The 24945-nt window shown below is 50.4% G+C and overlaps 2 protein-coding genes across 3 annotated transcripts in view; one reads left to right on the top strand and one right to left on the bottom strand.

Moving 5' to 3' along the window:
- Ube2o (ubiquitin conjugating enzyme E2 O) overlaps positions 1 to 7798 on the bottom strand; it is a 53877-nt gene extending 46079 nt beyond the window's left edge. Inside the window, exon 1 of one of the 2 annotated variants that reach the window (XM_069992942.1) lies at positions 7313 to 7798. In XM_069992942.1, the coding sequence (XP_069849043.1) occupies positions 7313 to 7732 (420 nt within the window). In that variant the 5' untranslated portion in view covers positions 7733 to 7798. The remainder of the gene's footprint in view (positions 1 to 7312) is intronic. The other variant, XM_069992941.1, reaches the window with a different exon arrangement.
- A 14516-nt stretch (positions 7799 to 22314) lies between these two features.
- On the top strand, positions 22315 to 24498 carry Aanat (aralkylamine N-acetyltransferase). The gene is made up of 4 exons (XM_069993271.1): positions 22315 to 22427; positions 22800 to 23018; positions 23388 to 23542; positions 24148 to 24498. The coding sequence occupies exons 2-4, from the start codon at positions 22856 to 22858 to the stop codon at positions 24451 to 24453; spliced, it is 624 nt and encodes a 207-aa protein (XP_069849372.1). The 5' UTR covers positions 22315 to 22427; positions 22800 to 22855; the 3' UTR covers positions 24454 to 24498.
- Positions 24499 to 24945: the final 447 nt, after the last annotated feature.

The following is a 24945-nucleotide window of genomic DNA, read 5'->3' as shown; positions in this document are numbered from 1 at the left end:
TCTGGTTTTCTGGTGGTTCAAGCCCCAGGACTTGGGGGCAGGGGGAAGGTGTGCAAACAGAGATAACAGTGAAGTGGGGACAGGGAGAGCATAAGACCTTTAACATCCTAAAGCAAACACAGCTGAGTACAGGGAATTGGGGAAAGATTCAGCCTCTCTCCAAGGAATCCCTCCCCACTGATTCATGACTCAGCACTCCCAGTAAGAGAACAAGGCAGCCAAGAAGACAGCAGTCAAGCTGGAGCTCTGAGCGGACAGGGAAAGGCCAGCTGCCTGAGTGTCTGCACACTCAATTGCACCCGGAAGTTGAAGTGTGGACCGGTGCTGGAAGGAACCAAGCTACAGTTGCCTTCATTCAACGCTCTAGGGCATTCAAAGGTTCTCTAGAAATTAAGGGTTTGTTGTTGTTGTTTTGTCAGTGGTGGGGCTTGAACTCTCAGCCTGGGCACTGTCCCTGAGCTCTTCAGCTCAGGGCAAGTGTTCTACCACTTTAAGCCACAGTGTCACTTCTGGTTTTCTGGTGATTTATTGGAGTTAAGAGTCTGGGCAGGGTGGGGGTGGGGGTGGGGGTGGGAAGGTGGCTCAGTGGTGGAGTGCTTGCCTTGCATGCATGAGGCCCTGAGTTCGATTCCTCAGCACCACATAAGCAGAAAAAGCCAGAGGGTTTTGACTGTTATTCAGAGAGAGACCAAGAGGTTCAGGAATGAAAAATGTGGACCGCAGCAACACACAATGCCAGCACAGCACTCCTCCCCACCCAGGACCTGCCAGCCCTCTCCGCCTCCACCCTTCCAACCTCTGCACTGGCCTCCCTCCTATTCCCTCCACCAAGACTTCCGGTGTTTAGGGCTGGGAAGGTGGCAGTGGTAGAGCGCTCGCCCTGGGTTGGATTCCTCAGCACCACATAAGCAAAAAGAAAAAAGCCAGAAGTGGCGCTGTGGCTCAAGTGGTAGAGCACTAGCCTTGAGCTGAAGAGCTGAGGAACAGCGCCCAGGCCCAGAGTTCAGGCCCCACAACCAGACCCAAAAATTAAAAAATTAAAAAAAAGACTTCCGGTGTTTATAGAGATTATGTGTGATTATGCCGGTATACCATGCTTTGTAAGTTCTAAGAGCTATGAATGAATCCTGAACCTATACAGTCTCTGATGAGAACAAAGGACTTCAACTTGTATTCAGGTTCTTCCACTTAGTGTGTGATACTGGGCGAGTTCCTTAGTTTCCTCTGCTGAAACAGGGATTAGTTGCAGCACATAACATACTTATGCTCTTAGCATAAGTAAAGCATATAAAGCACGTAGTGTTTGGCATACAGTAAACAGTATATAGGTAATAGTAAACTTGTTATTTGAAAAAAAGCAGTACTCTAGGTCTTCAAGGTCTTACAGATGCTGACAAGCATGTTCACATACCATCCATATATATATATATATATATTCATTGCCCCACCTCCTAGAGATTGGAGGTGGTATTTTGAGCATACACTCCTGAATTTCTTCTAATGTAACAAAGGCATGAGGGTCATGAGTACTGCTGGAAGAGGCTTAATAGAGCCAAATTAGGACTTGCTCTGCTGAGTGCCCCATCCCCCTTTGCTTCCTGAGGTGCCTCTTCTGTGATCCAGAGTAGCAATGTCCTATGGAATAGGGCTGGCTCTGCTTAACCCACATCAGAACAGTCTCTGCTAAATAACAGTGGCTAGTCCAGGCATGACCGGGCTACACTTCTGACTGTCCCATCTGTGCAGGCTCATTTCAGGGACTAGAAAAGCCAGGCCACAGATTTCATTGGAGTAAGAGAAATTAAAGCAGTGATTTGGCCAGGGTCATTCAGAACTGGTGCCAGCCAGAAGAGCACCCAAGGGTTTTGACTTTCAACTGGAGTACCAAACATACATTCCTCATCTGGTTAAAGTGCCCTTGAGTCAGACAATGATCAGGTAGGTGGTAGAGTAAGATAGGGAAAAACCAAGGGACAAAGAATAAAATCACAACACAGCTGTTAAGAGTCTCCAAGCTGTGATCCTATCTGAATAAAATGCAATTTAGAAGCACTTACTTCTGCATCTTATTAACCTTACATAACTTCTTCCTATTACATCACTAAGAACAATTGCTTTTAATGGGCCTGGCACCTGAAAAAGAGACAAACTTCTTGAGCTATGATGCTACACCTAAATAGCTTTCCCCAAGGAAATGCTAGCCTAGTAGAAGCCAAAAATAAACTGGAAAGCCAATTCCCAGAGGACCTGTCATCAGGAATGCTTCACACACACAGGCCACACAGCCTCACAAAAGCAGGATAACCAGATACCTTTCATTTCGAGACATTATATCTCAAACCCAAGCAAGGAGACCCTGAATGTTGCAGAAACTGGAAATAAAAGTGTCTAAGCAAAAGCAAAAGCAATAAAAAATGTAGAGCTGCCACTGAGGAAAAGCTGAACTTGAATGGACAGACGGGGTCCTGATCTGCTCCTGGAAAGGTGCAGGACTGGGATGGGAGGCTGCTCTGGCCAACCATGGCAAGTGGCAACTAGAAAGATCCACCATGTTCAGCCGGTGCTCAGGACCACTGAAGATGCTTTCAACATGTGGCTCTATTCCAAGGCATACTGTAAGGGTGGCCTGCAGTGGGGAAGGGACAAGCCTCCTTGGAGGTCTGTGGCCAAGTGGGAAATATTCATAAATGGTCTACCGGATTGAAAAGATTAAGAAATTGGGGAGAGGAGACTGCAAGAAGTATTGGCTGCTTGCTTCTCTCTGTTAAATCCTCAAGAAGCCCAATCCTGGCTGCTGGGAGCCTCAGATCAGGTCATCAATTCTGTATCTTCATGAAAGAGCAGGCTTTATTTCTGATGTTCATCTTCAAGGAGGTGGCAGGAAAAGGGTAGTGCTGTGTCCATCTCTTCACCTGTCTTTGTAAACTTATTAACTAAAAACTTAAAAACACTAGTATTAAGCCAGGTAAGTCATGCCAGTGACCCCAGCAGTTGGGAGACACAAACAAAAGGATTGCCTGGGCCTGGGAAGGTGGCTCAGTGGTAGAGTGCTTGTCTTGCATGCATGAGGCCCTGGGTTCGATTCCTCATAAGCAGAAAAAGCCGGAAGTGGTGCTATGGCTCAAATGGTAGAGTACTAGCTTTGAGCTGAAGAGCTGATAGTGCCCAGGCCCAGAGTTCAGGCCCCATGACTGGAAAAAAAAAAAAATATATGTTAAGATAAATTTATGGGGCTGGGAAGGTGGCTCAGTGGTAGAGCGCTTGCCTTGCATGCCTGAGGCCCTGGGTTCGATTCCTCAGCACCACATAAGCAAAAAGAAAAAAGCCGGAAGTGGCGCTGTGGCTCAAGTGGTAGAGTGCTAGCCTTGAGCTGAAGAGCTGAGGGACAGTGCCCAGGCCCAGAGTTCAGGCCCCACGACCGGACCCAAAAAAAAAAAAAAGAGAATTGCCTGGGCTTAATAACCAGTTTCACTCAGACCAGGCTACATAGCAAGATTAGCTCAAAAAGACACAGATAAGTGTTAAGCCCTTATTCACAACTCTCCTAACTGAATATAAAAACTACAAAAATATTTTAGGGCCTAAGAAACATTAAATGGATATTAAAATGACCCCAATAGGGGATAGCTTAAAAAACTACTTTCTCAAAACTGTCACTATATTATTTTATCAGTAACTCCCATCTCATAGCAAGATTTGCGATGAGGACTAAAGATGTGGCTCAAGTGGTAGAGCCAACAGCTTTGAGTGGGAAAAAAAGCTAAGCAAGAGCACAAGACCCTGAATTCAAGCCCCAGGATCAGTACAACACGCGCGCGTGCGCGCGCACACGCACACACACACACACACACACACACAAGCATGCTCACACGTACATCCCACAAAATTGTGATGAAGCCAGGCACTCGTGCCTCATGCCTATAATCCTAGCTACTCAGGAGGCTGAGATCTGAGGATCTCGGTTCAAAGGCAGCCCGGGCAAGAAAGTCCTTGAGACTTATCTCCAATGAACCACCAGAAAACTGGAAGTGGCACTGTAGCTCAAGTGGTAGAGTACTAGCCTTGAGCTGAAGGAAGAGCTAAGAGACAGCACCCAGGCCCAGAGTTCAAGTCCCATGACAGGCAAAAAAAAAAAAAAAAAAATTGTGAGATGAGTAGGAATCAGACCTAAATACTTGGACTTTATCTAAAAGTCTTTGCTACAGCACACCATGGTCTTGATGTGATGGAATGTATGAGAAGCTGAGGAAGAAAAGCTCCTTAGCCAAAGCACTGCTTGCTAGCCCTCCACTCTGGTAAGTGGCCAGGAAAAAGCAGGGGTCATTCAGCTGATCAGTCTTCTCAAAAAAATTAAAAATAAAAACACCAAGGGGTGAACAAATGCAGCAATGATACTCAACAGACACTATGTTGAAAATGAACTAGAACTATACAATTTGTGGGTGGGATGAGAGGGAAAAACAGAGAGAAGAGTTGACATTGTCCAAAAAGAAATGCATTCATTATCTGACTTATATAACTGTAACCCTCTGCATATCACCTTTATAATAATATAAATTAATTAATTAAAACTACTCAAGTTCTAGGGGCTGGGAAGGTGGCTCAGTGGTAGAGCACTTGCCTTGCATGCATGAGGCCCTGGGTTTGATTCCTCAGCACCACATAAGCAGAAAAAAAAAGCCGGAAGTGGCGCTGTGGCTCAAGTGGTAGAGCGCTAGCCTTGAGCTGAGAGCTGAGGGACAGCGCCCAGGCCCAGAGTTCAGGCCCCACGACCAGATCCAAACAAAAATAAAATAAAATAAAAAAATAAATAAAACTACTCAAGTTCTTAAAATAGAACTGGGCGCTGACATTGATAATTAGATGCTACACCCCAACAGTTCCTTGAAAATCCTAAGTTCAGAAGCTACAGAAACCAAACACAAAGTAAATACTATCAGAGCCACAGGATGAGTTTCACAAACTCAAGGGCAACTTCTAAATCCATCCAATCCCATCCCTTAAAGTTATTTTATATGATCCCCAAATAGGAATTTTTTAAGCTAAACTTTCTGCAATTACACAAGGTGGGACCGGTGGGCAGAACATAACTATAAACAAAGTATAAACAAAGTTAACCACCAAAGTAAAAATGAACATAAATAACTGATAAAGATGGCAGCTCCAGTGAGCTGGGCCCACTTTTGAGTCCTGGGACAGGAGACTACAGTACAAGGGCCATTCCAAACCTCTATAGAAGCTGAGTGGGGAAAAGCACTTTTAAAAGCTCACAAAGGGCAGGGTGTTGGTGGCTCACACCTATAAAATCCTAGCTACTCAGGAGGCTGAGATCTGAGGGTCACGGTTCAAAGCCAGAAAAGTCCATGAGACTCTTATCTCCAATTAACCACCAGAAAACCAGAAGTGGTCCTATGGCTCAGGTGGTAGAGTACTCACCTTGAGCTCAGAGCTCAGGGACACAGTGCCCAAGCTGAGAGTCCAAGCCCCACAACCGACAAACACCCCCCCCACACACACACACATTCAGAGGGCAGGGTATGTGGCTTAGTGGTAGAGTGCTTACCTAGCACTCACGAAGCACCAGAGGTGATGCTGTGGATCAAGTTGGTAGAGTGCTAGATTTGAGCAAAAGAAGCTCAGGGACAGTGCCCAGGCCCTGAGTTCAAGCCCCAGGACTGGCAAAAATTTAAAAATATAAATAATAAAAAATAAAAATTCACAGAAAGACAACATGGCCAGACACACAATAGTGTCTTCTGTGGCAAGATGTGATGCAATCCAGACACTGAAAATGAATTTATAGTTCTTTCTGAGGCAGAGAGGTTGCTGTGCGCTTTACATTTATCTGAGGGCTATGTGTGAATCTGTGGCTGTGACGACATGTAGAGATTAGTGAGAGAGACCTTGCTGATATCAGCAGTCACTTGTGCTACCAGGGTAAGCATCAGAGGCTCTTCTCAGAAGTGGGACCTTTCCTCCCTAAACTTCCTCACAAGACTCTGTAATGTGACTGAAGCCCTATTCTATTCCCCTGACCACCTCTGCCTCTCAGTACAAGAAACCCAGATTAACTAAAACTAAATTTAAATCCAGTGTAACAGAAGTTTAACCCAGATTAATCAACGTGCCTCCACTGAGGGGCATGATGGTACACACCCTACAGTCTTGGCTACTGGGGAAGGTGAGACAGGAAGATCTCAGGTTTGAAGCCAACCCAGGCAACTTAGCAAAATGGGCTAGGGATGTAGCTGAGTAGATCACTGACCTAGAGCATGTGCAAAACATTGAGAGGTTCAATAGCCAAGGCCACCGAAGTAAATAAGTGCCTCCCTGAAAATCAGATGGTTCCCTTTCTGAAGATCTCGATGCAGTCCACATTCACGTCTAGAAATGTTTTCTTGAAGGGGAGGGGCAGAGGAAGAGGAGGGGAAGGAAAGCAGTGTGAGATAGGTGTGTGTGTGTGTGTGTGTGAATCACTGATAGGGACTCACACTCAGAAAAAAAAAACAAAAAAACAAGCCAAAGCAACCTTGGCTGAAGGTGTCAGGATGAAGAAGACAAACGTCCACGTTTTACAAAAACTATCATCTCCAGCCTCATCCCAACACACAACGACGTTTGCTTAACAGCCTGAGGTCAGGAAAAACCCAGTCGGTTTCCAACGGTTCTGTGCCAACCCCCGCCCCCACCCCGCCCCCACCCCCGCCCCCCAGCAGTCCAAGTGCACCTTGGCGGCGGCTGTCACCATCTCCACCCCCCCCCACCCCAGTCCTAGTAATATCATGGCTCCCGTGTGCAGATTTTACTCCCCAACTTCCCTGCAGCAAGGAAGAGGAGGCCTCGGGGTAAAACAAAAACCAGCAGCTGGGATCTTCACCTCTATCTTTGTGCTAGGGATGCCCACGGCCCCTCCCCGCACGGCCCCTGGCACGGGCCTGTCTTTCCCGCTGCACAATGCAGCCTGCGGCTCCTCCGAGGTCGGCACTGGTGGGGATGGCCGGGGAGGGGGGGGGGTCCCCGCGGGCATCGGGAGGCCAACCCCGCGGCGGGAGCGCGGCGGAGCGCGGCTCGCAAGTTCCCTCCGCCTCCAGCCCGGAAGCCCAGGGCCGCCGGGTCTCCGGGCCGCCGGTGCCCGGCCGCCGGGTGCGCCCGGGCCCGGGCGATGACGGTGCACGGAGCGCACCCCCTGCGGAGGCCGCGCTCCCGCCGCGCCCACTGCAGAGGCGACGCTGCGGGCCGAGGCTCGGCGCCGCGGCCCCGGCTCCGCGGCCGGCTCCGCCCGGCCCTGCGCCCCGCCCCGGCCTCCGCGTACCTTGGTCTCCTTCACGTGCTGCTTGACGCCCTCCGGGTACCACTGGACGCGCACGTAGCCGCGGCGCAGCGGGCTGGCCCGGCCCTCCTCGTGGCCAGCGGCCCCGGCCTCCGAGCAGCCCGAGCTGCCGCGGCCCTCCTCCTCGCCCTCCGAGTCCGAGTCCTCGCCGTGGATGAGGCGCACCAGGCCGAAGTGCACCGAGCCGCGGTAACGGCCCGACACCAGGTCGTGAGAGAACAGCAGGCGCTGCGAGCCGGCTTCGGGGCCGGAGTCCGAGGACAGCCCGGAGGCCGAGTCTGGGGCGGAGGCCGGGGGGACGGAGGCCGGGGTCGCGGCCTGCGTCGGGGCTGCCTCCGGAGCCGAGGCCGGGGCCTGCGCGGGAGCGGGAGCTGCGGGTTCGGGGGCTGCGGAATCCGCCATAACTGCTCTGCGCGAGTCTCGGGCGGCGGTGGCAGCGGCGGCGGCGGCGGCGGCGGCGGCGGCGGCGGCGGCGACGGCGGCGGCGGCGGCGGCAGACGAGGCGCGGGGAGGCGGGGCCAGCGGCGTGGGGGCGGGGCGCCGGCGCGCTGACGTGGCGCTGCGTGCCGCCGTCGTCAGGGCACCGGGATGCGGTTGCTAGGAGCCACCTCCTCGTCGCTAGGGGACGCTGAAGATGCCGAGGGGTGGAGGCTGGAGGGGTGGACCCAGGAGGAGGGGCGGGAGCCAAGGAGATGAAAGTGATGGGCGTGGGAAGGGGCGGAAACCCCAGGGAAGACGTGGAGTGGTCCCGGGGAAAAGGGAACCGCCAGGATGGCCAACTACTCTGTGTGTGTGTGTGTGTGTGTGTGTGTGTCTGTCTGTCTGTCTGTCTGTCTGTCTGTCTGTCTGTGTGTATCTGTGTCTGTGTCTGTGTGTGTTGATACTGGGGCTTGAACCCAGGACCACAGGCTCATTTGTTTTGCTCAAGGCTAGTGCTTTACCACTTGAGCCACACCCCCACTTTTGGCTTTTTGCATGTTAATTTAAGAGTCTCAGCCGGGCAATCCTAGCTACTCAGGAGACTGAGAGCTGAGGATTGGCCTTTAAAGCCAGCCCAAGGCTGGGAATGTGGCTTACTGGTAGAGTGCTTGCCTAGCATGCATGAAGCCCTGGGTTTGATTCCTCAGTGCCACATACACAGAAAAAGCCAGAAGTGGCTCTGTGGCTCAAGTGGTAGAGCGCTAGCCTTGAGGAAGAGAAACTCAGGGACAGTGCCCACGCCCCAAGTTCAAGCCCCAGGACTGGCAAAAAAACAAAAACAAAAAACAAAGCCAGCCCAGGCAGGAAATTCCATGAGACTCTTATCTCCAGTAAACCATCAAAAAATCAGAAGTGGTACTGTGGCTCAGGTGGTAGAGTGCTCACCTTGAGCTGAAGGGCTGAGGGACAGTGCCAGACCTAGAGTTAAAAAAAAAAAAGTGTCCAGGATTTGTCTTGCCTGGGCTGGCTTCTAACCTTGATCCTCAGATCTCAGCCTCCGGAGTAGCTAGGATTACAGGCGTTTGCTTCCCAGCGTGTCAACAACTTTTAATGAGCACCCTTGGCATCCCAGCCTAGCCCTAGGCATTGCAGGGGTTACTGAAGGAGAAAGGCACTGCTCCTGTCCTAGTAACTGTTTACAATCTAGTTAGGAACATGAAACAAATACATATTAAATATCTAAAAAAGCAACTCCTCAGGCAGCTTGTAAGCAAAGCTATAATAGATATGTATAGAACCTATGTATAAGGCTTTGTATTGGGAAATTCGGAGCCAAATTTAGAAGGTCATGACCCCTTAGGGATTGGTCTAGAGCTAGAGTACCAGAGAAAGGTAAGAAAATAAAAGCAAGTGTCAGTGCCCTGGTAGCTTGACTTTAAGTCCCTTTAGGTTGAGTCTAAAGCTGGACTATGCATAGGAAAAAAATAGAGTTTAAGGTAGATAAATTGGGAACAATAGATTCCAATTTATGGCCCTGCTACTTACTAATCTACAAAAGTAGAGCCAGGCACTGTGGATCACACTTGTAATCCTAACTACTCGGGAAGCTGAGACTTAGGATCCTAGTTCAAAGCCAACCTGTGAAGGCAAGTTTATGAGACTATCACCAATTCACAAAGAAGAAAGGAAAGAAAGAAAAAGAAAGAAAGAGGTAGGGAGGGAAGGGGGAGGAGGGAAGGAGGGAGGGAGGGAGAGAAAGAGAGAGAGCGAGAGAGAGCTGTAAATGGAGTTGTGACTCAATGGTAGAATGCCAGCCTTGAATGAAAAAGCTAAGGGACAGCACCTAGGCCTCCATTCAAGCCCCAATTCTGGCACCAAAAAAAATATGAAACAATTAAAAATCTTCAAGGGTAAATAACCAGATTACCTTCTTTTTAATTAGCTTTTTTTTTTTTTTTTTGGTCAGTCATAGGGCCTGAACTCTGGGCCTGGGCGCTGTCCCTCAGCTCTTCAGCTCAAGGCTAGCACCCTACCACTTGAGCCACAGCGCCACTTCTGGCTTTTTCTGCTTATGTGGTAGTGAGGAATTGAACCCAGGGCCTCGTGCATGCAAGGCAAGCACTCTACCACTAAGCCACCTTCCCAGCCCCAGCATATATTTATTAATTGTACAAAAGTGTTCCATTGTGATATTTACATACATACATACATATCATATACTTTAGCCAAATTCATCCCTCTACTACTACCCCCAGATTAATTTCTTTTTATTTCAATTTTCTAATCTGTAAAATAAGATTGATAATGACAACACCTGTATCACTGAGTAGTTGCAAAGGTCAAGTGAAGTGTCTGGTTTATAAAAAAGCCAAACCAACTGGGTGCCAGTGGCTCATGCCTGTAATCAATCCTAGCTACTTACTCAGGAGGCTGAGATATGAGGCTCATGGCTCAAAGCCAGCCTGGGCAGGAAAGTCCATGAGACTCTTATCTCCAATAAACCACTCAGAAAACTGGAAGTGGCACTGTGGCTCAAGTGGTACAGCACTTGCCTTGAGCTAAAGAGCTGGGGGACAGCGCCCAGGCTAAGTTCAATCCCCATTACTGACCAAAAAAAAAAAAAAAAAAAAGCCAAACCATAACTGTAATACTTTAACTCTCCTCCTATCTAGATTAAATTTTAGGCTGGTAGCACTGTTACACCGTTACTTTTGTGATCTGCTTCATATTGCCATTTTAAAATATAAATAGTAATTCTACTAAGTAAGTTCCAAAAATTTAGATACATTCTCTCTAAGAGGAAGGACTCATAATAGGTTTCTAAAAGGAAATTAAGGGGCTGGGAAGGTGGCTCAGTGGTAGAGCGCTTGCCTTGCATGCATGAGGCCCTGGGTTTAATTCCTCAGCACCACATAAGCAGAAAAAAGAAAAACCAGAAGTGGTGCTGTGGCTCAAGTGGTAGAGTGCTAGCCTTGAGCTGAAGAGCTGAGGGACAGCGCCCAGGCCCAGAGTTTAGGCCCTATGACCCAACCCCCCCCAAAAATAAATAAAAATAAAAAGAAATTAAGAAACTTTGAGGCCTGGCCTTAATCTCTTTGTCCATACTTTTTTTTTTTTTTTTTTTTTTTTTGGGTCCAGTCGTGGGGCCTGAACTCTGGGCCTGGGCGCTGTCCCTCAGCTCTTCAGCTCAAGGCTAGCGCTCTACCACTTGAGCCACAGTACCACTTCCGGCTTTTTTCCTTTTGCTTATGTGGTGCTGAGGAATCGAACCCAGGGCCTCAGGCTTGCAAGGCAAGCACTCTACCACTGAGCCAACTTCCCAGCCCTGTCCATACTTTTCTGCAACCTGTCAATGACAGACTAGTGAAATGATTTGATATTATAATATTTAGACTCTTTAAAAAAAATGTAAGTCGGGCACTGATGGCCCACGCCTGTAACCCTAGCTACTCAGGAGGCTGAGATCTGAGGATCATGGTTTGAAGCCAGCCCAGGCAGGAAAGTCCATGAGACTCTAACCTCCAATAAACTACTCAGAAACAGCCAAAGTGGTTTTATGGATAGAGTGCTAACCTTGTGGGGGTTTTTGTTTGTTTTTGTCGATGGTGGGGTCTGAACTCTGGATCTGGGCATTGTCCCTGAGCTCTTCAGCTCAAGGCTAGTGCTCTACCACTGCAGCCACAGCGCCACTTCTGGCTTTTTCTGCATATGTGGTGCTAAGGAATGGAACCCAGGCCCTCATGCATGCTAGGCAAGCACTCTACCACTGGGCCACCTTCCCAGGCCCAGAGTGCTAGCCTTGAGCAAAAAGAGGATCAAGGACAGCATGCAGGCCCAGAATTCAAGGTACAGAACTGGCAAAAAAAAAAAAAAAAAGAAAAAAAGAAAAAGAAAGAAAGAAAGAAAGGAAGGAAGGAAGGAAGGAAGAAAGAAAGAAAGGGAAAGAAAGAAAAGAGAAAAAAGGTAAAGCCTGCTCTTAGGGTAATTCACAGGCTTCTGGGAATATAGAACTCAGGCATGGAAAGATTAAAAGGACGTGTACAGAGCAGATGGCAGGCTGGGTACATAAGATGCTGTAGACCGAGTACTTATAGAGCATTGACGTAATATTGGACTCGGGCAGGTTGTCTGTGGACCCAAGTCAGAAAATTCATGAACTAAGTATAGAAGAAACTGGGACTGAAAGCTGAAGAGGAATTGGGATATAACTTAGAAGAAATCTGGGTGCTTAGATCATAGTCTTCCATCCCAGACCGCAGAGCAGAACAGCTGGAAGAACCATTGCTCTTGGGCCCAGCTCCCCACTCCCTCCCCCCCAAAACCAGGAGGGTTTGTCAGATATGACAGCATCCCCTGGCCCCTCCTGACTCTGAGTCCTGTCTCCTTGACCTCTAATTTATTTTATTTTGTTTGTTTTGTTTTTGACATATTGAATGGACTGGTGCTCAGAGCCTGAGTGCTAACCCTGAGATTTCTTTACTCAAGGCTACAGTTCTACCACTTGAGCCACAGATCCACTTTCCATGTTTTTGCTGGTTCATTGGAGATAAGAGTCTCATGGACGGGGCTGGGAAGGTGGCCCAGTGGTAGAGTGCTTGCCTTGCATGCATGAGGCCCTGGGTTCGATTCCTCAGCACCACATAAGCAAAAAAAAAAGCCGGAAGTGGCACTGTGGCTCAAGTGGTAGAGCGCTAGCCTTGAGCTGAAGAGCTGAGGGACAGCGCCCAGGCCCAGAGTTCAGGCCCCACAACCGGACCCAAAAAAAAAAAAAAAAAGAGTCTCATGGACTTTACTGCCCAGGCTGGTTTTGAACCAAGATCCTCAGATCTCAGCCTTTTGAGTAGTTAGGATTAAAGATATGAGTCACCGGTGCCTGGCTAACCCACCATTTATTGAGCATATTATTGTCTAGGAACTGTGCCAGGTCCCTTCACATACATTAACTTATTTCTTGTCATTATATGTGTGTGTGTGTGTGTGTGTGTGTGTGTGTATACATACACACACACATATATACATATGTATGTATATATATGTATATATACATATATATACACTTATATATGTATACACATATACATATATACACACATATATACATATATATGTATATATACACTTCAGTCATATATGTATATATATACATATATACACACATATATACATACACACATATATACACATATACACACACACACACACACACACACACATATATAGGCATTGTGTACCCTATTTTATCAACACAAGACCCAAGGAATCCAGTGCCTACTTAAAATCACAGGCCCTCCTCCAACTCTGCTGTTTCTCCTGACTTTTCTTTGAGGAGCTCCTGATTGCCCGAGAAGGGCAGTGTGGGAGCTGGAGGTAGAGGACAGGGGATGGAGGCTGTGTGTCCCCATGCCCCGGAAGGGTGGGAGTGTGAGCAAGTAGACAAGAAAAGGCAAGGTAGGCCCTGAGTCTCTATTCAGTGGCAAAAAGTTGTAAGTGGAGCTGTGGCTCAAGTGGTAGAGCACTAGCCCCCAGCAAAATTGCTTCAAGGCCTAGGCCCACAGTTCAAGACCTATTACTGGCACAAAATAAAATAAAAACCTGAGTATTACATTCTGCTCCAACTTAGGCCTGTGTTTGTTGGTCGTTTCCTTCCTAATGGTTGAATTACATTGGCTGTCTAGGAAGATGTTCTGTGTTTATTCCTTGGCTAATAATAGCTACCACTTAGTGAGCTGTAATTTCATGCTATATCAAGTGCTTTACATAGATTAATGAAAACCTGCTGGTTAGATGGGAGAATCCTTGATTTCTTCATCTTTTTTTTTTTTTTTTGTTGTTGTTGAATCAGTCCTGGGCTTGAACTCAGGGCCTAGGCACTGTTCCTGAGCATCTTTTTTTTTGGGGGGGTCCGGTAGTGGGGCCTGAACTCTGGGCCTGGGCGCTGTCCCTCAGCTCTTCAGCTCAAGGTGAGCACTCTACCACTTGAGCCACAGTGCCACTTCCATCTTTTTCTGTTTATGTGGTACTGAAGAATTGAACCCAGGGCTTCATGCGTGCAAAGCAAGCACTCTACACATTCCCATCCTTCTCCATCTTTTTATTTTTTATTTTTTGTGCATCTTGGGGCTTGGCTTTGGACCTGAGATTCCTGCCCCTCCCTTCCATCAGTTTCCCTTCCGCCCCCTGAGTTGAAACCAGGGTGAGGAGAAGAATCCTCCTGGGCTTGAACCACAATCTGAGGGTCTCCTCAAAGCCAACTAGCAAGAAAGTCTGTGAGACTCTTATCTCCACCAGAAAACTGGGACGGGGGGGTGGGGTGAGGGGGACAGAAAATGTGACTCAAAGTGGTAGGGCCCTAGCCTTGAGTAAAGGAGCTCAGGGACCAAGTCCAAGCCCTGAGTTCAAGCCCTTGGATGACAAAAAATTAAAAGAGATCCTCATCCTCAGATCTCAGCTTCTTGTGTAGATAGAATTACAGGCATGTGCTGCCAGCCCCCAGCTTGGTGCTTTGTTTTTGTGTCATGAGACTTAAACTGGGGCTTGGGCACTGTCCCTGAGCTCTTTTGTTCAAGGGTAGCGCTTTACCACTTGAGCCACAGCACCACTTCTGGCTTTTTCTGAGTAGTTTATTGGAGATTAGAGTCTCATGGACTTTCCTGCCTGGGCTGGCTTTGAATCAGGATCCTCAGATCTCAGCCTCCTGAGTAGCTAGGATTACAGGTGTGAGCCACTGGCACCCAGCAGGTGCTTTGTTTTTAATGATGCTTATTGTTGAGGTATAGGAAAGGGGAGAAGGAAGTGGAACTGTGGCTCCAAGTGGTAGATCTCTAGCCTTGAGCCTTGAGCCCTGAGTTCAATCCCACCAAAAATCAAAATAATTTTTTTAAAAAAGGAAAGTTTTGGGAGGGAGGAGACTTCACTCTGTTGAATGAAACACATCCTCTTGTAGGAGAATTTTGCTTATTTAGCAATGTGCCAGCCAGACACAGAGCCATTCTAGCCATTTCCCTTCTGTTTGCACATGTGCATGCATGCATACACACATGTGGGGGTGGGGTGGAGCAGGGAGTCTACCAGAGCCGGTATCTACCTGAATGCTGAGTTCTGGGAAGCCGGCTATGTCTCTTTTCTATTTTAAATAGCCTTGAGGCAACTCTCCAGGGACACCCCCCCCCTCCGCTTTGCCCGCTAGAGGAGCTACAGTCATGCCAGCGTACCAGGCTCTTCCCACCTCAGGGGGCTCCAGAAAGCACCTATAGGACTTTCCACTGGGAAGATGGGTAGGAGAAGGGTGGCTTTAGCGAGCTCCTGCACCCTCCTGTGGCTGGCTGGAGAAATGCTTGTCCAGGCTCCAGCCCTGGGTCATTCAAGGCTCATGGGCCCTTGGGGTTCAAAGAGGTTGTCCTTTCACCGGTGCTCTGGGAATTACCATTGGCATCGCCCAAGGTCACCATGCGGTCTACTCCAGATAGAGACGCAGACCAGCCGGTCCTTGGCCTCTCCTCTTCTGGCTATGGGTTGCATTTTAGCAGGCAAAGCTCTCTGCTGGCGACAGCTACAAGAATGAGCAATGGCAAAGGTTCAGAACTGGTGGATGCCTCCTTCCTGAAGATCCAATGTGTTAGGTCCTCTAAGAGATCGATGGGGCTGCACATTTAACCAGGCCACTCTGTCTGCTGCCAATTCCCCAGACACCTGGCCAGAGTATGCAATCTCTTCAGGGCCACTTTGGTCGCTTCTCCAAGGTGACCAGCCACAAGTACAGAGTGGACTGTGCATCTCCTCCACCAGTTTCCCCTCCAGCAACCTCATCCTGATGGATGGCAGCATCACATCTCCTGGGTACCAACCTGGCACACAGCCCTCATCCTCAAGCTCTGCGTGCAACCAAAGCCCAAGTCTTGGCCCCTTTGTCCCTTGTCACACCAGTCACATCCCATGAGGCTGTTCCACCAGGATAACTCCCAGGAGAAGAGTGCTTGCCTAGCAGCTATGAGGCCCCGTGTTCAATCCCTAGTACCAATAAATAAGTAAGTACACATTAGGTTTTTTTCTTTGTCAGTCGTGGGACCTGAACTCTGGGCCTGGGCGCTGTCCCTCAGCTCTTCAGCTCAAGCCTAGTGCCCTACCACTTGAGCACAGTGCCACTTCCGGCTTTTTCTGCTTATGTGGTGCTAAGGAATCCAACCCAGGGCCTCATGCATGCAAAGCACGCGCTCTACCACTGAGCCACCTTCCCAGCTCCCTACACACTAGATTTTGAAAACAGTCCAGTTTCCAGACCCAGAGTTCAAGCCCCACAACCAAAAAAACAAAAGCTCCTCCTAGGGTGGGCAGAGGCTGTGGTTGAATGTCTCATTCCCCTATGTCCCTATGTCTGTTCTGCCAACTGCTCCCTCAAAGGGGTTGCTCAGAGCCGCGTCCAATCAACACCTCCATGCTGATCTCAGAGTCTTCCTGAGACAGCCAATCTGCATAGCCACTGGTGCCCCTGTGGACCTAGGAAACTAGAGACTGGAGGTGGGAGTTTGGAGCTAGGTCACCCACCTGCTACCAAGGACCCATAACTGCTGGCATGTGCCAGTAGATGGGCCTGGCACACTGAGAGTGATTGTTAAGTGAGCCAGAGGTGAGTGGGAGAGAATGAAGGGTCAGGTACAAAAACCTCTAGGGCTAGAGAGGTAAGGGAGACATACTAGCTGGAACTGTGGAACAGAAAGACTTGTTGGACACAGTGGATGTATCAGAGAAATGGGAGTAGTGAATTAGTTACTGATTGAAAGGGAAGTATAAAAACTGGGCACTGGCCGGGCGCTGGTGGCTCACGCCTGTAATCCTAGCTACTCAGGAGGCTGAGATCTGAGGATCCTGGTTTAAAGCCAGCCCGGGCAGGAGAGACCGTGAGACTCCTATCTCCAATAAACCACCAGAAAAACCGGAAGTGGCGCTGTAGCTCAAGTGGTAGAGTGCTCGCCTTGAGCTGAAGAGCTGAGGGACAGCGCCCAGGCCCAGAGTTCAAGCCCCACGACTGACCAAAAAAAAAACAACAACTGGGCACTGGTGGTTCACACCTGTAATCCTAGCTACTCAGGAGGCTGAGATTTGCAGATCGTGGTTCAAAGCCAGCCTGGGCAAGAAAGTCTGTGAGACTCTTTATCGCCAATAAAACTACTCAAAAAAGCTGGAAGTGGTGCTGGGGTTCAAGTGGTAGAGAACTGGGCCTTGAGCAAAACAAGCTCATGGACAGCGCCCAGGCCCAGAGGTCAAGCCTCAGAATTGGGGAGGAAAGGGGGAAAGGGGGAAAGGTTGAGATATCAGGTTCTTCTTGAACCTTCATGAGCGTGACTCCCCTTCCCTGAGGACAGTGACTCTATGGGTGTTTATTCCACCTTCCCTAAAGGAGAAGCCGGGGCCGGGGCTTGGAGGATGCCAGGAAGGACGATGCGTTGGGATGGGAGTGCTTCCCAGCATTGCACGGTTTATCATTTCAGCAAGGACTCCACGCGTTGGTGTGAACACACTGCTAGCATGGCTTTGGGGACACTTGGAGAACTTGATCCACAGCACCTGGTTGGCCCAATGCTGAAGACCCTCCATGAATCACCCTCAACTAAAGACACGTGCATCATCCAAGGCTGGTGCAGAACAAGAAGGCCTCCTCAGCCTTGATCTCCAGAGCTCTGCCAAGGGAGGCGTCCATCAACCCCAGTGTATCATCATCAACCATCGTCCAGCTGTGTTCCTTTCTTCCCAGCAGGGGGCGCTCCCAAGAGCGCTTCCCACCATACCGCAGGCTTCCGCTGCTGCCTGTGGTTCCCCAGGAACTACAGGAAGACAGAAAGACCTTACGGAAAAATGAGTGCAGCGCAGGGTCTGTGGGTGCAGACTTCAGACGTAGAGGAAAGGCTGAATGAAGCCACCGTCAAAACCACCAAGAGGAAATGCAGCTGTGGCTCAAGTGATACAGTGTGAGCCTCAAGCACAAGGGGCTCAGGGACAGTGCCCAGGCCCTGAATTCAAGCCCCAGCCCCAGCATACCCGAAAACACCACACACACACACACACACACACACAAAATTACTAGAAAATACAACTTCTTGCACAAGTGCCCGGATGTAGGACTGTCTTCACTGCCCTTCAACGGTTGTCAATGCTGGACACAGAAAACCGGGGTGTCTGAGGCACTGTCTCCTGCCCAGAGGATGTACTCCAATGGGGGACCAGGCCCTTTGTAAGCTGATGCAGGATTGGTAACCAGAGAGAGAGAGAGAGAGAGAGAGAGAGAGAGAGAGAGAGAGAGAGAGAGAGAGAATCTCCAGGCCCGGGCTATGTCCATGGGCTAACATGGGGCCTCTGCCCACCTCTGCCTTGTTTCCACTTAGGCAACTTCTTTGCATTTGGAAATCCTTCTCTTCCAGGAGAATATTTGTTTTTTTCAGTGCTGGGGAGTCCAGGACTTCGGCATGCCAGATTAGGGCTCGTCCCCGGAGCCACACCCCCAGCCCTTCCAGGACTTTTTGTTTTTGCCAGTTCTGGGGCTTGAACTCAGGGCCTGGGCACTGTTCCTGGCTTTGTACTCAAGGCTAGTGCTCTACTACTTGAGCCAAAGTGCCACTTCAAAGACTTTCATGGACTTTCCTTCTGGGGCTGGCTTTAAATCATGATCCTCATATCTCAGCCTCCTTAGTAGCTAGGATTACAGGTGTGAGCCGCTGGCACCCAGCCTTTCAGAAGAACATTTTTTTTTTAATTGTATTTTTGTTGTTGTCAATACCGGGGATTGAACCCAGGATGTTGTATTTGCTAGGCAAGCCCCAGAAGGACTTTTAAAAAGGTACCAGGAAGCTGGGCCTGGTGGTATACACCTGCCACCTGCTGGGAAGGCAGAGAGACAGGAGGCTCTCTATCTGAGGCCAACTCAGATAAGAGCATTGACACTCTGCCTTAATGGGGCTAAGGGGCCACCTGGTTGGAAAGTATTTGAGATCTTTTCCCCATTGGCACTGGCATTTGCTGAGACTGACAGCATGTCCCCTGGACTCTGGGATGTGTCTTATTGCCATCTCAGGGCCTTAACTGTCTCCTTATTAATGGTCCTCCTCCAGCCAACAGTAGACATGGCCAAAGCCCCGCCCACAGCGTGTCTGTGGTGACACAGGACCCTTTCTTTCACGAACCAAGTTTTTCAAGGTTTTTCAGGTCGCAGATTCTATCAGCACTGCATTCCTCTTCATGGCTGCATTATAGCCTGTCATGTGCTTACACCGCGGTTATTTAGCCTTTCCTCCCTGGAAATGACATCGACTTTATAAAATAGATTTTATGCTGGTTACTGGTGGCTTGTATCTGCAATCCTAGCAACTCAGCCAAGGCAGAAAACTCTATGAGATTCGTATTCCCAGTTAGCTAGAAAAGAGCCAGAAGTGGAACTGCGGCTCAAGTGATAGAGAGCCCGCCTTGAGCTAAAAAGCTAAAGATAGCCAGGTGTTCGTGGCTCACGACTGTAATCCTAGCTACTCAGGAAGCTGAGATCTGAGGATCACAGTTCAAAGACAGTGGTAAAATGCTTGTCCCACATGCATGAAGCCCTGGGTTCAATTCCTTAGCACCACATAAACAGAGAAAGCTGGAAGTGGCGCTGTAGCTCAAGAGCTGAGGGACAGCACCCAAGGAGCAGAGTTCAAGCTCCCTGACCGGAGAGAAATAAAAAACCAGGTGAGATTGGGAGGCCTAGGTTCAAGCCCCAGTACTGGAACAACCATAACAAAAACCCAGCACGGAATCCATAGTCTTGCTTTTAGGCCATTGCTACAGCCCTAGCGCTGTGCACTTGGGTCTGGGCACTGTCTTTGAGCTTTTTTGTTCTTCATTTGTCACTGTTTTTTTTGTTTTGTCAGTCGTGGCTTGAACTCTGGGTCTGGGCGCTGTCCCTCAGCTCTTCAGCTCATGGCTAGTGCTCTACCACTTGAGCCACAGTGCCACTTTCAGCCTTTTCTGCTTATGTGGTGCTGAAGAATCAAACCCAGGGCCTCATGCATGCAAGGCAAGCATCTACCACTGAGCCACCTTCCCAGCCAGCCCCTTGTCACTCTTATTACAGAATAATGTGTCTCTTTTTTTTTTTTTTTGTCAGTTGTAGGGCTTGAACTCAGAGCCTGGGCGCTGTCCCTGAGCATTTTTTGCTCAAGGTAAGCACTCTACCACTTTAAGCCATAGTGCCACTTCCCATTTTGTGGTGGTTAATTGGAGATAAGAGTCTCATGGACTTTCCTGCCCAGGCTGGCTTTGAACTGTGATCCTCAGATCTCAGCCTTCTGAGTAGCTAGGATGACAGGCGTGAGCCAACGGCACCCAGCTAATATGCTATTTTGTGCATACTCACAGTCTTTTTATTGTTGTTGATGCTATTTGTTTCCAGTTTGGAATTTTTTTTTCTTTTGTTTTTGCCAGTCATGATACCTGAACTCTGGGCCTGGGCACTGTCCCTCAGCTCTTCAGCTCAAGGCTAGTGCTCTACCACTTGAGCCACAGCACCACTTCCAGCTTTTTCTGCTTATGTGGTGCTGAGGAATCGAACCCAAGGCAAGCACTCTACCACTGAGCCACCTTCCCACCCCCCAGTTTGGAATTTTTTTTTTTGGTCCGGTTGTGGGGACTGAACTCTGGGCCTGGGCACTGTCCCTCAGCTCTTCAGCTCAAGGCTAGCGCTCTACCACTTGAGCCACAGTGCCACTTCTGGCTTTTTTCTTTTTGCTTATGTGGTGCTGAGGAATCAAACTCAGGGCCTCATGCATGCAAGGCAAGCACTCTACCACTGAGCCACCTTCCCAGCCCTGGAATATTTTTTAAAAAGTGTATCTAGGCTGTTCACAATCACTAGGATATGGAAACAACCCAGATGTCCCTCCACAGATGAATGGATCCAAAAATTATGGTATCTATACACAATGGAATATTATGCAGCCATTAGAAAGGACAAAATAATGGCATTTACAGGGAAATGGATGGAGCTAGAAGAAATCCTGTTGAGCGAGGTAAGCCAGGAGCAAAGACACAAACGGCACATGGTCTCCCTGATAAGTGGATGTTAAATCCAAAACGTTAGGTGATACGACAAAATTAGCAAGGCTTAAGAAACAAAGGACTTCCACTCATCTAGTCGAATCACTACTAAATAACTCCATGCTACTGATCACATATATGGTGTATATGTGCACACTGATGGGAAACCAGGAGAACACAGAACTGGAGGGAATCAGGGAAAAACATACACCAGCGGGACCCATCAGCTGCACTGGACATTGATCAAAATGATCTAAGCATCTCAATTGGCAGCGATGGGAGGGAGGGAACAGCTGACGCTATGCAAAACAAAAGAAATGTACATATCACCCAATGTGGAAGAAATAACTGTATTGTCAAAGCTCATAAACTCATAAATGTTTTGGACCATGATAGACAATTTGCCCCATGAAAGTTAGAATGTGTGACTTCAACTAAGCATTACTATCTACAATACTGTGAAATTTGGGAAATTATGCAATTACTTAATCACAATAAAGAATTTGGAAAAAAAAAAAAAAGTGCCGCTAGGAACCTCTCTGCTTTTTTCTTTTCTCTTTTTCTGTGTTTCTAGTACCAGGGTTTGAACTCATGGCCTCAAGCTCACTCAGCTTGCTTGATCTACTGGCACTCTACTACTTGAGCCATGAGTCCAGCGCCTTGCTGGTTCTTTTGGAGATGGACTATCCTGCCCTTTCAGTGTTTGCCTCTGTTTCCAGCTCTGTTAGAAGAGGTTCTTCTCGGGCACGAGGGCCCGGGTGTGGGCTGCAGGAGTTTGCTTAGCCAGGGCTTGGCCTGTGGCTATAAATGGAAGCATGGCTCCGGGGCAGCTTAGACAGGAAAGACCTTCAGTGGCGTGGGCAAGCTGGCCTCTGAGAGACGGAGGGATTGTTGATGCCCAGCCAGTGAGGGACAGAGCCAGGATTAGAGCCAGACCCCCTGAGGCTTAGCCAGCCCTCCTCCTCAAACCCCAGGGTCTCAGGCGGCTGCTGGTAATCCCTATCCACCTTGCCAGTGCTGACGCTTGCTCTCAGCAGGACAGGGCCAAGGCCCAAAGCTGCCAAGCCCCGCTGGCATCATTCTGCCTGGCAGAACATGAGGAAGCAGGTTTGGAGGATTAGAAACTCCTGAGTACAACATCAGATGCCATCAGGGAACACTGGCTGCTCCAACGGTCTCAAATTCCCCTCGCTCATGAGCCTGTGGACCACTGGCCCTGTGGATGGGACGCTGGGATTCCTCCCCAGGGTAAGTGCCTTTGAAGGCAGAGGGAGGGATGGCCTCTAAGAACTGGTGACTGTCACAGGACAGACTAGGTGCCCACATGACACATCTGATGAGCCAGGAGTGGAGCACGGGGTGTCCCGTGGGCTCTCCATGCCTGTGCCTTGCTGTCTCCCCCCCCTCCCCCCACCCCCCTGCAGCTCCTGACTCCCTCAAACTGGTCCCATCCCCCATCTGGCCTGATTCAGGCTGAGGCCCTCTGAGTAAATCTGGAGACTCCTGAAGGACCGACTTTGACGAAAGGGCTTTTTCTGCAGAACTGAGGGCAGAGTCTGCGGAAGCCGCTGCCAGCCCCACCGTCTGACGCAACACAGGAGTGGAAGATCCCTGTGGGCAGGTCAGCCAAGTGGCGTGAATGGTGATGCGGGGAGCGAGGGCCTGGGCACCCCTGGATGCGTGGAGGCTTAGGTGCTTCCCACGCCTTGTCCCCTCGGGCAGTGGTATTGGGGATCTCCAGCCTTGCTCACCCCACCCTGCTGTCTCCCGAGGCTCAGATGCCCCCAGACAGCAATGGAACTAGAATCTGTTCTCTGGCTGTTGTCTCTTGGGGAGACGGCATCCACGTCTGTCGTTCCTGGACGCTGCTCTGGAGACCAGGTCTTAGACAAGGGGCCCATTACTTTGGGGGGCAGGGGATCAGCCCAGAAGAGACCAGATGTGCTGTCTCCTTGGAGATGAGGCCAGGCCCCTCCTCTCACTCTCCTGACAGATCGGTGCTGAGGTCCTTCCGAAGCTGGGGTGCCCAGGGAGGTACCAACAACCGGAATGAACACATTGAGCATCTGCCCCCTGAAACCCGAGGCCTTGTGCCTGCCACCTGGGATCTCAGAGTCCCCGGGCTGCCAGCGGCGCCACACACTCCCTGCCAGCGAGTTTCGCTGCCTGACCCCCGATGATGCCGTCAGCGTGTTCGAGATCGAGCGGGAAGGTGAGCAGCCCTGTGGGATGGGGTAGGGGTGTCCCAAGCTGTCCGGTCTTCCCAGGTCTTTTATCCTTGAGGGCTTGGTCCCAGAAGATCAGACCATGTATGTGTTTCAAAAGGTAGGATAGCTGGGTATTGGTGGCTCACGCCTGTCATCCTACCTACTCAGGAGGCTGGGATCTGAGGATCCCAGTTCAAGGCCAGCCTGGGCAGGAAAGTCCGTGAGACTCTTATCTGAAATTAATCACAGAAAAAAGCTGGAAGTGTACTGTGGCTCAGATGGTAGAGTGCCAGCCTTGAGCAAAAGCAGCTCAGAGACAGCGTCCAGCCAATGGCCAGCGAGTCACCCCGCCCCCTGCGCTCACCCCTTCACAGCCTTCATCTCTGTCTCGGGCACCTGTCCCCTGCACCTGGATGAGATCCGGCACTTCCTCACCCTGTGTCCAGACCTGTCCCTTGGATGGTTCCAGGAGGGCCGCCTTGTAGCCTTCATCATTGGCTCCCTTTGGGACCAGGAGAGACTCACACAGGTGAGGGCGGGGCAGGGCTGTGACACCCAGTGCCTGGAATAGAGACTGGCCAGACAGAGGGTGCCGGCACTATTCCTCCAGCACTGGAGATAAAACCTAGGCCACGGGTCCCTCCCAGAGCAAGAGAGCCTAGCCCAGCCCCTTGCGGTCTGGAAAGCCTTCTGAGGTTTTCTCCAAAAAGCTGGGGGCGCTGGGCGCCGGTGGCTCAGGCCTGTCATCCTAGCTACTCAGGAGGCTGAGATCTGAGGATCCTGGTTTAAAGCCAGCCCTGGCAGGAAAGTCCACAAGACTTTTATCTCCAATTAACTATCAGAAAACTGGAAGTGGCGCTGTGGCTCAAGTGGTAGAGCGCTCACCTTGAGCTGATGAGCTGAGGGACAGCGCCCAGGCCCAGAGTTCAAGCCCCACAACCAAAAACAAACAATCCCCCCGCCAAAAAAAGAGCTGGGGGGTATAGCTCCCAACTTATGGCCTTCCTTGGGTGGGAAGAGAGGCCTGACTGCTGGCACTCAGGGCCTGCACGCCCAGCCTGGGCAGGGCAGTGTGCTGGGGAGAGGCAGGTGTCAGAGCAGGTGATCCGGACACCTCTCCTCTGTGGCCCACAGGAGTCCCTGACGCTGCACCGCCCCGGAGGCCGCACGGCCCACCTGCACGTGCTGGCGGTGCACCGGGCCTGCCGGCAGCAGGGCAAGGGCTCCGTCCTGCTGTGGCGGTACCTGCAGCACCTGGGCAGCCAGCCGGCCGTGCGCCGGGCCGTGCTCATGTGCGAGGATGAGCTGGTACCCTTCTACGAGAAGTTCGGCTTTGAGCGCGTGGGCCGGTGCGCCGTGGCCGTGGGCCCCCTCACCTTCACGGAGCTACAGTGTTCGCTGCGGGGCCACGCCTCCAAGCGCAGGAACAGCGGCTGCTGACCGGGCTGCGTACCTGGCGGTGGAAACCCCTCCCCCTCCCCCTGATGAGTTTCCCCCACCCCACCCTTGGGCCCTGACATCAGGGACAAGCAGGAGCAGGATGGGGGACAGTCCAGGGGCTGTGCCATGGTGGGAACCCCAGGGCAGAAGGGTGGCTTCCCCTCCCACGTGGGTCCCCTGGCCTCCCTTCCCTCCTGGCCACCCCAGCAGCCCCCACCCTGGCTCTCCAGCCCACAGCAATACAGCAATTATATCCTCAGTCCCTCTGTGGTGGCTTGCTAGCATGTTGTAGTTTGTGAAGACACAGACACAGGAATGGACATGCTGGGGGGAACCCCCTGGGAGAGGCCATCCCTCACCTCCCTGGAGCACTGGCAGAGCATTTGGGGTGGAGGACCCCATGGGCCTAAAGATGCAACCTAAGTTGGGTGCCAGTGGCTCACGCCTGTCATCCTAGCTACTCAGGAGGCTAAGATCTGAGGATTGCGGTTC

Source organism: Dipodomys merriami, unplaced genomic scaffold (genome assembly GCF_024711535.1).
Source record: "Dipodomys merriami isolate MVZ:Mamm:240054 unplaced genomic scaffold, mDipMer1.0.p SCAF_42, whole genome shotgun sequence".
Taxonomy (NCBI): Eukaryota; Metazoa; Chordata; class Mammalia; order Rodentia; family Heteromyidae; genus Dipodomys; species Dipodomys merriami.
Note: the sequence above shows the minus strand (reverse complement) of the source record. Positions and strands in the feature narration are given on the sequence as shown.

Bases quoted from the DNA above. Each gene is read 5' to 3' on its own strand.
- Aanat (XM_069993271.1), top strand. From the start codon at position 22,856: ATGAACACATTGAGCATCTGCCCCCTGAAACCCGAGGCCTTGTGCCTG. The intron at 23,019-23,387 runs GTGAGCAGCCCT...ACCCCTTCACAG, and splicing joins GTTCGAGATCGAGCGGGAAG to CCTTCATCTCTGTCTCGGGC. The intron at 23,543-24,147 runs GTGAGGGCGGGG...TGTGGCCCACAG, and splicing joins ACCAGGAGAGACTCACACAG to GAGTCCCTGACGCTGCACCG.